Genomic DNA, 13,093 nt, shown 5'->3' on the forward strand with positions numbered 1-13,093 from the left:
CACCACATAGTGCCCTCTTGGAAACGTTCTTCTGACTTGATGAGTCATAGTATAGTTCTCCTGCCCTTTGAGCCATTTCTTGATTCGATGTAAACCAATTTTAAACTGACCCTCTGCTTTCACGGCATCGTACAATTTTTTGGGTCCAGCATAACTACCAGGATGTTCTGGATCATAATAGATCCTATTCAAGTAGTCTTCCCAAGGTGCCATCTCAAACACAACTGTACATCACTCACATGCATCATGCTATTTAAGCAAAACCCAAGACAAAAGTACAATACAAGAATTTTATTTACATGAAGAACAACATTTACAACAGCAACAACTTTTCACGGACGTGCATTAACGTTTTTCCCAACTTGTTTTCCCCCGGCCATTTCCAGGGTTTGTCAATATCAGGATGGGATACATCAATTCCTATGCCCCATCTTTTATCAAAGGGGCTGGCTTCAGCTAACCGCTTAGGGTAGGATTGAATCAATACGTGTTTCAAGTCACTGTTCTGAGAAAATTTAGCCATTACAGCCTTAGTCATCACATTAAGACAGACAGTGTCCCACGCCTTCTGGGTGAAGCCTTTCACACATCTCCCAAGATGCTTTTGCTTTGCTGGCGAAGTCTCTTGGAAAATACATGTTGCCCTGTCCAAATCTCCAAAGTACAATGCTTTAGAGTACATGTAACACTGTTCCACACAAATAAATGTAACACCATCCAAAGTAAACACAGCTGGATAAAAGTTGCTGAATGGTGACTTGTAACCATAGAAGAATAGTCAGTTACTCCAACATTCATAGTCATTAGGGTTGCAGAAGGAACACTGGAGGTATCCCATTTGATTCTGGTGATCTTCTTGTGTCATACAGGGAACCATGTCCTTTAGTTCTGGCACAAAGTCTGGCATGACATCATAACAGTCTCTCAATTTCTTCCACTGGTCTGGGGACAACATGATACCCTTAGCCGTAGGTACCACTCCCAGTTGTTCATTTTTCTCCCACTGTCGTAGATCCACGCTACCATTTGGATCCAAACTGGCATACACGTTAACCCCTATGTGAACATAGGCTTGATTTCTTCCTTCACCGACAGCTTCCATCAACTGTATAAATACACTTGGTATTTCTAACCAGTGTTTCAAGGTAAGCACGATGCCTCGCTTGGTTGGGTAGGCCTTGCCAGTCGGGTACACTTCGTACTTCCTCACATGAATGTTCAGTACACCATCCCATGTCTTGGCCGTCACAAAGACGTTGTCCCCCAGATGTAAATGACAACGGGGATCCTGTAGTTCTGTCTTGTCAGTCTCTAGCCCCAACAATGCCATGGCTTGTGTCTCCCTACATTCCATCAACACTTTGCAGAAGAGAGAGTAAGCTTGGGGTCCCCGTCTAGGTAACATGGACAGCAGTTCTCTGACCCGATCGAAGGACGTCCGTGGTTTTTCGATAATCTCTGCCTTCATGAGGATGGTAAGGACTTCAAACTGTACCAGTTTGTCCACCACCTCTTCTACACACTGTATAGCTTGCACTAGACCACAACGATTCCTCCTCAGGATATCACGGTGAGCGGCTTCCATTTTCTATCTTCGAGGTAAACGGCTACCAGAACCAATAGAGTCAAGAGCATGCGTGAGTTCTCTCTGGCGATTGAAGTCTGAATGACATGGGGACTGTTCGAGGGCCTTATATTGTCCACTTGAGTCTAAAAATACCCCTGGGAAAGTGGTTTATCCCAAGGTCAGCTCAGTACAAGGTCATTGACACCCTTGTGAAATGAGGTCAGCCAGGTGTTCGATGATGACGTCATTTTAGGACTATTTCAACCCCTATACAACAGTTAGAGCACGAGGACTTGGTCTCTAATGGTTGAAATTGTTAGTTAGAGCTTCGCTCATCGTGCTCTAACTAACAATTTCAACCATTAGAGACCAAAGTCCTCATGCTTTAACCTATTTAAAGCATGGCATATACAAATCAAGAATCAATCTTTTATTAGAATCATATATTTACGGATACTTTTAATAAAACGTTTGGAACTATTTTGTTGATTCTTATGACAGCTGAATGTGTATAAGAAATAGAGGCATTTGGGGGCTCATTGAACATTTAACAGAGCCCTAAATGAGAACTATAAAAATGAGCAGTAAGAAATGACCGTGCATTTCATGCGGACTCTATCATATTTTATACGCATTCAGTGGCTTGTAGACCAACAATTTGGGCCCTTAACGAGAACCATAAAAACGCAAAGCACGATATGCATATGCTTTTCTCGCCAGCATTCGACATTCACATGTGCTCGGGAGAAGTCATGACGGATACCGAGTCGGACGAACTAACTCCCTCATCCCAAAGTGTTTTCACTTCACAAAATGAGTTTAATTCAAGTGACGATGAACTGATTAGTAGAAGCTATGACGCAATGGAACTGTCGCAAAACAAGGTAAATCAGTTACCACATTGCAGTGATATTAGCGGTGATGAAGTGTCTTCAGATTTGATAAATATTGATACAAGTGACTATTTCAATGTTTCGTCAAGCACTTCGAACAATTCTGTACCAAGGGAACGATTTACTACAGCGAAGACGGACGACGAAATAGCCAATTTGTCTAAAAAGTAAACTTCCAGAACGAACGAAGAGCTCGTTACGCTGGGCGTGTAGTTTATTTGAAACTCGGAGGGTGAACAGAAACCGAAATATTATACAAGGAAATACACATGGACAGAGATTAAGCGTTATTAACCATAAACTGGAAGAGCTCAATGACGATGAGCTGAACTACTGTTTGTGTCGGAAGTTCGCAAAGTAGATGGAAGCGAGTACCAACCAAAGACATTGAGGCAACTTATCTTGTTCTTTCAAATGCATTTGGGCAATTCAGGCAGACCTGTGAAACTGTTATCGAAAAGATATTTATTGAACTTCGTAATACGTTGGACAGTGTGATGAAAATGGAATCCCGTAAAGGCACTGGTATGCGTACAAGACAAGCAAACGTCATCACTTTCGAACATGAACGTATCCTGTAGGACAAAGGTATTCTGGGTTCATCGGATCCTTCCACTTTGGTTGATACCATGGTGTACCTTCTTGGTTTAAATTTCGCACTAAGGAGCGGAGACGAACATCGTCATTTAACTGTTGATCAGCTCGAGATTGGTGAGAATGAGCTGGGGGAATACTTGAGATATTCCGAAAAAGTTAGTAAATGCTTTCAGAGAGGGCTGAAGGACATTAACGTCGTGCCGAAATCTGTAATAGCTTGTGCTAATCCGACTGAACCAGACAAGTGCATTGTACGAATATTCCGACAATACATGTCTCTTCGACCAAAGAACGCTCCTGATGATTTGTATTTACGTCCCCTTGTGAAACCAAGAGATGATCAGTGGTTTAGTGTTCAACCAATAGGGAAAAGTACACTCAAACAGACCATTGGGAGGATGTGCAGAAGTGCAGGCTTTCAAGGTAAATTATCTAGCTTACATATTTACATCATTCATGACCGTTGCATAGGCAGTGTTTCGTGGATAAAACGCTCTAACATTTTGAAGGAAAGTGGGAGGGGGTCGGCATATTGCCTGTAGTAGAAGCCCAACTAAAATGGGAAGCATCGTTCGCCTTTCTGTGCACACCTTAAGGAGTGCAAATGAGAAAAACCCTTTGATGTTTGGTAACAAATAGAGATGGCAATGAATTTGAATCCTTGTTATGGCGTGTCTGTAATTCTATAGCACTGAACATTAACAAAAGCCTTTGTAAATGCGGTGTGTGTAGTCTTTAAGTGATACCGACAAAAGTCACGATGTACATTTGTTTTGGGATGATACACGTATGTGGTTCATAATTCTTAAAATGCAATAGTTGACAAGCCACGTGGTTTTCCTGGTATTTGTAAAGTAGCAGCTAAGAAGTATTTTCAGTTCGAATGCACTAAGCGATAACAATGTTTCTTTGCAGGATTCTACAGCAACCATTCCCTCCGTGCGACGTGCGCCACGAGATTGTATCAATCTGGAGTTGACGAGCAGCTAATTGCCAAGACAACCGACAACAGGAGCAATGCAGTGAGGAAATATAAACGGAGCAGCACTGAACAGGAAGCAGCTGTCAGTGACGTCATTCAAGGAAAGAGATTGAAAGCGGAACCAAAGGCCGATGCTGGTTCTGTGACCAGTGTCAGTCGCACAACTACTGCGACTGATCATGTTCACATTTCACTGAATGTAGTCGTGAATAAGTGATTTCGGGTTCATTTTGTAATCCCCGAATAAAGTGTGAGAAAAGGCATGTTTGTTGTTTTTTTAAAGTAGTTCCGTCCGTTCTTTAACTCTCCTTTTGGTTAGTTAAAGCACGGACACAAACAAAGAAGCTATGCTTTAAACAGTGTTAATGTATACCCTCTCGATACAAAAGGAATAACAAAACAATTGTCCAGGTAAGTTACTGTCAATGTGTACAATCATCAAAGTGCTGGTAACATTGGTACTGTGATCAACTGCTTGATCATTGTTTATGTTACACATACCACCTCATGTACAGACAACATATTGCTGACCACACATATTAAAGCATCAGGTTGCTCTGGATGGTTCTTTGAGAATTAAAAAAAAAATATATCGCATGTTACGATCTATAACAAATACGAGCAAAAAAAAACTTGCTTTATCGAAACAAAAGTTTGCCTTCTTAAACTGAACACAAGAAAAAAGCTGCTCCATTTCGAATACTAAGTGCAGTTAAAGTATCCACTCATTGTTAAAGGACCGCCTCCGTGGTGTAGTGGTTAGAGCGTCCGCCCGGAGAGCGGAAGGTCGCGGGTTCGATCCCAGACCGCGTCATACCAAAAGACGTTAAAATATGGTACTTGTTGGTCCCAGCCTGGCGTTCGGCATAAATGGGTACAACAAGGACTGGTCGGCTCGGAGGCAGTATAATGTGTCTGAGTGGGGTATTCATGCTTCACTGCGGCTTGGTATCTCAGTGGGCTAGCACTATAAAACCAGCTTAAGTCTGTGCTAGTACAAGCAGCCGCACATACACATACACACGCATGCACGTCGTCATATGAGCGAAATATTCTCAAGCATGACGTTAAACCCAATTTCACCTCACCTCACCTCACTCAATGTTAAATCTAATTTACGGTTGACGCCACGCCCGTAGCACGTGCCGGACGTGGAGTTAGCTGAAGCACGTTCATTTCGTGATCCTGAGAACACTGTTCAGTTGCTCTTATATAAGACAGTCCAACATATCAAATAAACAGTGTTAATATATACCCTGTAGAAGCAGAATCACAGATCAATTGTCCTGGCAAGTTACCGTCAATATTTACAATCTTCATGGTGCTGGTAACACTGGGACTGTGATCAACTGTTTTAGTAGACTGCTTTCAGGATCGTTGCTTATGTTGTACGCACATCACCTCAAATAGTGAGAAGATATTGCTGATCACACATATCAAAGCATCAAGTTAATCTAGATGATTCTTTGAGAATTAACACACACAGTTGCAGAGATTAGGTGTAGTAGATTTCGTGAACTGGAGTCAACAGTATGGTGAGTATGCGATGTTTACTTCTGTGGATATTATTGGGTGAACACTTTCCAACGTGAGTTCGGTTCCCGGGGGTCCCTTGTTTCAATAACATGAGCTACGTCAACTAATCTCACCCTTGTGTATCGCGTGTCTTTACAGTAGAGTTCGCGGCATTTTTGATACAAGATAGCCCTCTCTTTTTTAAGTTTAGGAGGGAGATCTGTCCGCACAGAGACACCCTTACCTCGAAGTGTTTTACCCGCATCCAACACCGCTTCCATGTCGGGCGTGTACAGGAAGGTCGCGATTATAGACGGGGGTGCATTCGGAGTGGGGTCATTCTCAAACGGCTTTCTGGGTAAATGGTGACCTGTTTTGAAGAACATGTTGTCCACGCGTTGCTCCGAGAAGTTTAACGTTGTAACAAGAAAGTTCCGTAGCACTCTTTCAGTATTTTCTTGCGGTTCCGTCTTCAAACCATAAATCAAAAGGTTGGGTTTTCTATCATGAATTTCCTTATGAATTAACTTTATCTCAAACTCGTCTGCATGTTCAGTCAAACTTTGCTTTCAAACCGACACTTCTTGACGCAGTTCGTTAACTTCATCTTGCTGAATCGTGATAGAATTCTCAATCTCGTTGACCCTTGCCACAACCTTTTTAATGTCATTCGTGGATTGTTCTAGTTCTTTTCTAACATCAGTAATCAGTGAAGGCAATCTCTGTTCTGATTTAAGAACAATTTCTTCCATTTCTTCGGCTCGCGTTTTTGGTGGCATGGTACACATAAGTTTTTCAAGTTTTACTCACATAATATTCCTCGTCGAGTCTCCAAAAGTGCTTCTTTGTTACCCGTGGCGTTTCTTGTGTTACACAGATCTATTCCATCATAATTAACTTCGTTTAATCGTCATAGATGGCTTGGATTGAACATTATCCGCGGGCCGAGCGGTAGCGCGTTACAGACACGTCCTATTCCTGTGCGTGCGCATCCGGAAGTAAGGAACAATGGGGATACTGACGACAGTGTACTTGGGATGCCAGCGAGACATTTCAAAGGCGAGGTTCGCATATTTAGCATGCTTTTCCTGAGTCTTGCCAATCACATTGCTGTCAAAGGGGACAGGCATTTTCAGTAAAGGTTACAACAATGGCATGGTGTGGTAGTCACTGACGAGTCACGTCTTCATCTACGTAATGCTGACGGCCGATTACGTGTTTCGCGTAGACGTGGTGAGCGTTATGCTGATGACTGTGTGGTTCAGACAGACCTTTGGGTGGTGGGAGTGTCATGGTCTAGGGTGGAATAAATTACAATCACAGGACTGCCTTCATGTCTGTCAAGGGAGAGTTAATGCCCTTTATTACCGTGAGCAGATTCTTCAGAATGACATCGTATCTGTCTTCAATCACCACCAAGATGTCCATACTTTTCAATAGGACAACGCACGGGCACACACAACAAGACTTTCCATGCAGTATCTGGCCCAGCAACACATCCAGGTTATTCAATCGCCAGCACAGTCGCCAGATGTTTCCCCCATGGAGCACTTGTGGGACGAAATTGGTCAAAGTCTTTCGCGGCAACAACAGATGCGAAACATCCGGGAACGTGAGGCTGTACTACTGCAGAAGTGGAATGCCATCCTCAAGAACTCTATTCGGACGCTTATTGACTCAATGAGGAGACGTTGAACTGCATGTGTCAATGCAAATGGCGGTCACACGCGATATTGACTTTTCGATATGACCCCACGTGTGTTTGATCCTTTCTGACTGTGAAACATTTCAATGAATGAGCGTATTTCCTGTGTTGTTGTTTTTGTCAGTCGTCCATCTGTTATTATCCACTCAAAAAATATCAATTCCTTACACGGGCTTTTAATAATCTGAACTTTTATAAGTGGTGCGTTTTCAATGATGTTCAGTATATATTCATCTTTATCAAAAAGGACAAGATCAGGTTTGTTGGCTGGAATTCTTATGGGACTGTATATGGGCCTATTCCACAGAAGTTTGAAAGCAGCATTTCCCATGACGCCCTGGACATGTTCAGGGTCGTACCATGGATGAACCTCGGAGTCAAAGCCAGAGGCATGGCGGAGACGGTAGTAAAAACAACGAGCAATGCCATCATGTCGTTTAAGGTATGGTGTTTGTGCCAAGGAAGTGCATCCACTGACAAGGTGCTGGACAGTCTCTGAAATTCATTGCAAAGTCAACATTTCATATTGATATTTTCTTTAAGGATCACATTTTGGCGATTACGAGTGGGAAGTGACTGGTCCTGAGCAGCAAAAGGGAAGCCCGCCGTTTCACATTTAAGACCAGCCGACTTCATGCAGGCGAAGGAGTCGGTTGGATTGCTATTCTGCATGTACACACGATGCAATAGCTTCTCAGAAAGCTTCTCCACAAAAGACCGACTCTGGGCAGACTTAGTGAATAACTTCACCTGATTTACTCCCATCGCTGTACCGTCCAGCAGTACATCGCCATCACCAAAATCAACCTCATGATCAAATTTCAGATTCTGTCCAACGACCTTGGCACGCTTAAAATAGCTGTGGAATTCCTTGCTATTATATATAAGTAAAAAGTAACAGTGCAAAACATAAAATTGTATAAACGTTATTTGAAAAGTATAAATATAACCCTAAATAAACATGCAGCAAGGCACTTTGGATCACATTTGCTGTCACGTATAGCGCGTGGCACATGTATCTTGTGCACAATGAAATTACTTATTTTTTGCATGCTTTTAGACACCTGAAGATCACACACCTGAGTTCTTGACCACGGATCAAGGCATCAACTTTCCAAAGTGCCTGACAGTATATCTCTTGAAATAAGACAAGATGTTATCGCACAGTCCGACTCTGCAAAAAATCTTGGTGTCATCTTTCAATCAACAATGTCATTAGAAAATCAAATCAAATCACTCAGCAAAGGATGCTTCTACCATATCTTCAATATCAGCAAGATCCGAACCCTCTTAGGCTTCAACACCGCCCAGCTTCTAACGACCGGCCTTGTTCTCTCTAAACTTGATTACTGCAACTCCCTCTATTACAACATTCCTCAACAGCTCCTTTCACAACTCCAACGGATTCAGAATTCAGCCGCCCGTGTTGTTGCCCGTGCACCACGCTACCAAACTGTGACACCTATCCTCCAAACTCTTTGCTGGCTTCCTGTATCAAGCAGAATTCAATACAAACTTCTTCTTACACAATATCTTAAAAGCCTCATTCATCTCCATGTTCCAAGCCAATTGCTCCGCTCGTCAAACTCCCTACTGCTTGCACAGCCTCACGTGAAAACAGCCATGGGATCAAGAGCGTTCTCTGCTGCAGCCCCCTATCTCTGGAACATTCTACTACTCGCCCTAAAAGAAATAGAATCTGCTGACGCTTTCAAAACTGCCCTCAAAACTCATCTTTTCAAACTCTCTTTTCCGTAGACATAGTCTACAATCTGTTCTATTTCGAGCGCCATTGAGCAATATCTTTTGGAAATAGGCGCTCTATAAATCAATTATTATTATTAATAATTGAAGAACGGTTCGTTATTCTATAGCCTCTGAATCTTGTGGAAAACACGTGGATTTGAACCTAAACTGCATGTACGTTATGCCACGGCTTACAGACATTTGCTGGAAACTGGACTGGCCCAAAATGAAGTGGCCAGACATTGTAGTGTGCAACGAAACAAGACCTCATCTCTATGGATACATTTTTCAACAAAATGGGATCACGAGAGATTTGCTTCGGACCTGCCATCCACGCGGGACGTCACGTCAGCAAGACAACCACATTCGGCTGACCAATCAAAAGAATCGATTCCAGACTGTCAGTTTGGGGAGGCATCACATGTCATGTTCGGGCACAACTTGTCATTGTCAATGGCAATCTGCGATACAGGGAAGAAATCATTGGGCCTCATGTGGAACCGTTCATTCAAGGACAGAGACGTAATTTCACGCTTCAGCAAGATAATGCCCGTCCACATGTCGCCCGTGTTGTGACAGAACAATTTGGTACTCACATGGCCAGCTGTTTCTCCGGACCTGTCCCCTATCGAGCATGCTTGGGATGAAATGGAGAGAAATTTAAGCTCAGAATCAGAATGGTGGACACACAAGATACTGAATTTGTGAATTGACTTCAGACAATCTCTTCAAAGGCGTGCCACGATGCCTAGTGTCTAATAGTACATATTTCGATATTATCCTGTCAAGAGTTAAACCGTGATTAAGTAAAACACCACACATCATGTTATTATGTTTTGGCATTAAATAATGGCATGACATGATATAATTCACAGCGACTTTATTCCAGTAGAATATATTGAAACTACGTGTTCACAAATACAGATGTAACCACAGTAATTAGTAAAAGGTATCTAACATTTGCACGTGCTACATTCTGAATGGGCAAGTCTAAAACACATTTGTGCATATGCAGCTCGATAAATTGGGTGGAGCTCATGAATGTCTAAAACTGCCGTCGTTTTACGAAGGTGAATTGATTCATGTTTGAACGTTCTAAAAGTTGCACGGGTAATGAACCACATCATTCCAAGACTCACCACTGGATGTCCCAACGTCAGGTGGTTGTGTCACTGTACAAAAGTTTACAAAACAATAATGACGTTGTCGGTCGTCCACGTGCAGGACGTCCACACGTCACAACGCCAAGAAAGAGGAATACGGGTAGCCCATCTCCGGCCAAGGTTCCAGACTGCAGTGACCACTACTCAGACCATCATAGGACTTCAGCGTATCTACCGCAACGCAGTCAGGAACCATTTACGTCAGTACGGGCTACGACTACGTCGTCGGGCATACGACCTATCCTGACGCAACATCATTGAGAAAATTGCTAATAGCTGTGCCGACATCATGACTGTCAGCCTCGGTTGTGGTGGACGTTGTTTCTACAGAAGTGTCCGTTTTTAACATTTCCTTTAATGACGAACGTCAACGTGTCTTCACACGTGGTGTGGACAAGAGTGATCCGATTTCCGGACCAGTAGCAATCCTATGGCAAATTATTGACATTCCTACCGGATAATGCCCGTTTTGACAGGTCTGGGTTACTATTGCTTTTCGTCAACCGCACAATGTTTAAGTTTTGTCTCGGCCTGGTAATATTCTGGATCTCACCCTTAAAGAGCATGTGAGGGATGAAATGTAGCGATGTTTACACCATACCAAATCCCCACGATAACGTTCGTGGATCCCATAAAATATAGTAAGCCCTTCCTCAGGCTTCCATGCCCATTGCATAGTCACTAAGCGTCGTCGATATACGACTGCGCTCCTCGTTGTTCACGATGGGCATACCGAAAGTTTGTGATGTTGTTTGACCCCTGCCCCGCATTAGGACATGAAACATGCTGTTCTGACATCTTCGTATGATGTTAATATCCACTGATCCAAGTGTGCAATAGTAACTTTTCATTGCAGTTATTTTTTCAAATCCAGAGAGAATATCAAAAGTGAATAGCTTCGTTCAGTATATGATGATCCAGCAGGATATTCTTGAATGTTACTTTAGTACAACAGTTACAGGTAGTTTAAGGCTTTACTATATTGGCAGAAAGTCATGAGAAGATTCCTTTATTGTGTTATCTGGATGAGGAATCCCATAGACACAACCATCCAGAGAATTGTGAATATAACCAAACACAGAGAATCAGCAGTTACACAGTATCCACCAGAACTACTTTGACCTTCCAGAATCTTTCCAGTTGGACTCGCATTTCCAGCCGAATCATCGGTTTTAGAATCCAGATGGACTTGGTCCATAACCCTGCGTCTACTTCCTGGAAATTGAGAGGAGCAAACACTTGGTATCACAAACAATGGCGATTGCGGGTTTTCCTTTTTGACCTTCGCAGGATCTTTCATGACGATGAGGATGGTGGCGACCACGGACAGAACGCTGATACCGAGGAGACACGTTAGATACAATGTGACCATTGGGATGTTGTCGGATGATTTAGGAAGTAGTCCACTCACGATGCTCATGAATACAGTCAGAGAGAGAAGGCATGTGATGGCATACGACACCTTCTCGCCACAGTCACACGGAAGTGAGAAGACGAATATGTTGAGAAATGAAAGCACAACCACAGGTATTATTACATTGAGGACAAAGAACATCGGTCGCCTTTCAAGGTCAATGTCAACGTAAAGGAAAGAGCGGGTGGAATCTACGAAAGTTCTTTCATTAATGTATGCTCTGGAAGCTGCAATACTCCATTCTCCATTTTCTGTGTACCCTTGGGTGTTGGCACTAACCAGCGATGAAATCATCTTCAGCTCATTTGAAAAATAGCTGACAGGTAGAAACTGGAACTGGCATGTCTGAACATCAAATGGAAATAAAGTCAGATCAAACTTGCAGCCAGTTGCAAAGTTTGCCCCAGGAAACCAAGCTACTCTGCCGTCGCTGTAAACCGTAAGGGAGGATGTGTCGTCTTTGAAGACATCCCGATCCTCAAGAGACACTGGTACGATGAGTTTCGGTCTCCATATGTCAGTCAGTGGAGGGTGCATAAACTTTATGCCGCTATAATCCTCAGGTTTCCAGGTGAGAAACTCGTCCCGCCATGTTATATTCATCCACACGTTGCTGTGGAGGATCTGTCTGACCTGGTCTACTTCTGTTATCGCCACCAAGTTGAATCTGCTGTGAACGTCAACATGTTGACTCTGGTTGTATACTGGTCGGATGTTAGTGCTGTAGTTTCCAAACAGGTCGCTGTACAGTCTCTTCATCCCCTCAATACTGCCTGCTGCAGCTCTACACAGGGCCAACAGCACCAGTACATGCAGGAGCTTCATCTCCCTTTGTCGCCTGTGATGGTAATGAGGCACTGATCAGGAGCTATTTATTTAATACGCTCTACATCTTCCGTTGAAGAACCACCACGCACGTGAGACCAATTTGTTCAGTCTTGGTGGATGATTAGACAGATAGCCAAACTATTTAATCGCCACAGAGAATATTACATCCCTCAAACGCTTTGGCTTTTGTCATTCAGGAAGGTATGCTCACAATTAGACCGATATTCAAGCACTAATGGGACCTCATTATCCGCGCACAATGCTTATTCTCACGAAACTGAATTAATGGAATTGTTTACAAATCAATATTGACGGTTATAAAGAATAGAATAATCCTTACCTGAATTACCAATACTCAATACGTTTTGAATTTTTAACATTGTGCCTTCTATAAGTTCTAAGGTACAAAGTTATGGTATTGTCTTCGTGAAACAATATATCTCTTAAATACTGTTGTAGAAACGTCTTAAGTGTGTTGGAAACCGAGAACTAATTTATCTCTAGACAGACGGAGTGCTCTGTCAATTAATCATTTGATTGTATTTACATAGTATACTCATTATACTCTGACTGTATGAGTATGGAAACGGTTGTCCGATTCCGCTCACATACCGTTCTTACATTTGGCCAGACTGTAGGCCTCATTTATGGATCGAATGTTGTTTTACGTGGTGCAAAAGCGT

General features: G+C 42.8%; 3 protein-coding genes across 3 annotated transcripts; 1 reads left to right on the top strand and 2 right to left on the bottom strand.

Annotated features, from left to right (window-relative positions):
• Positions 1-281: 281 nt before the first annotated feature.
• Positions 282-1,838, bottom strand: LOC124269445. The gene has a single exon (XM_046704448.1). It carries the CDS (start codon positions 1,583-1,585, stop codon positions 779-781), a length of 807 nt encoding a protein of 268 aa, XP_046560404.1. The 5' UTR covers positions 1,586-1,838; the 3' UTR covers positions 282-778.
• A 1,424-nt stretch (positions 1,839-3,262) lies between these two features.
• LOC124269459 lies at positions 3,263-4,286 on the top strand. The gene is made up of 2 exons (XM_046704461.1): positions 3,263-3,480; positions 3,973-4,286. Exons 1-2 carry the CDS (start codon positions 3,330-3,332, stop codon positions 4,254-4,256), a joined length of 435 nt encoding a protein of 144 aa, XP_046560417.1. The 5' UTR covers positions 3,263-3,329; the 3' UTR covers positions 4,257-4,286.
• A 6,891-nt stretch (positions 4,287-11,177) lies between these two features.
• Positions 11,178-12,407, bottom strand: LOC124269446 (neuronal acetylcholine receptor subunit alpha-3-like). Its single transcript, XM_046704449.1, has one exon. It carries the CDS (start codon positions 12,405-12,407, stop codon positions 11,178-11,180), a length of 1,230 nt encoding a protein of 409 aa, XP_046560405.1.
• Between the last annotated feature and the right edge of the window lie 686 nt (positions 12,408-13,093).

The sequence above is a fragment of the Haliotis rubra genome, unplaced genomic scaffold (genome assembly GCF_003918875.1).
Source record: "Haliotis rubra isolate DU_JTF1 unplaced genomic scaffold, ASM391887v1 Scf145, whole genome shotgun sequence".
NCBI lineage: Eukaryota > Metazoa > Mollusca > Gastropoda > Lepetellida > Haliotidae > Haliotis > Haliotis rubra.

Coding starts and splice junctions, on each gene's coding strand:
- LOC124269445 (XM_046704448.1), bottom strand. CDS start 1,585: ATGGAAGCCGCTCACCGTGATATCCTGAGGAGGAATCGTTGTGGTCTA.
- LOC124269459 (XM_046704461.1), top strand. CDS start 3,330: ATGTCTCTTCGACCAAAGAACGCTCCTGATGATTTGTATTTACGTCCC. Junction 3,481..3,972: donor CAGAAGTGCAGGCTTTCAAG/GTAAATTATCTA, acceptor GTTTCTTTGCAG/GATTCTACAGCAACCATTCC.
- LOC124269446 (XM_046704449.1), bottom strand. CDS start 12,407: ATGAAGCTCCTGCATGTACTGGTGCTGTTGGCCCTGTGTAGAGCTGCA.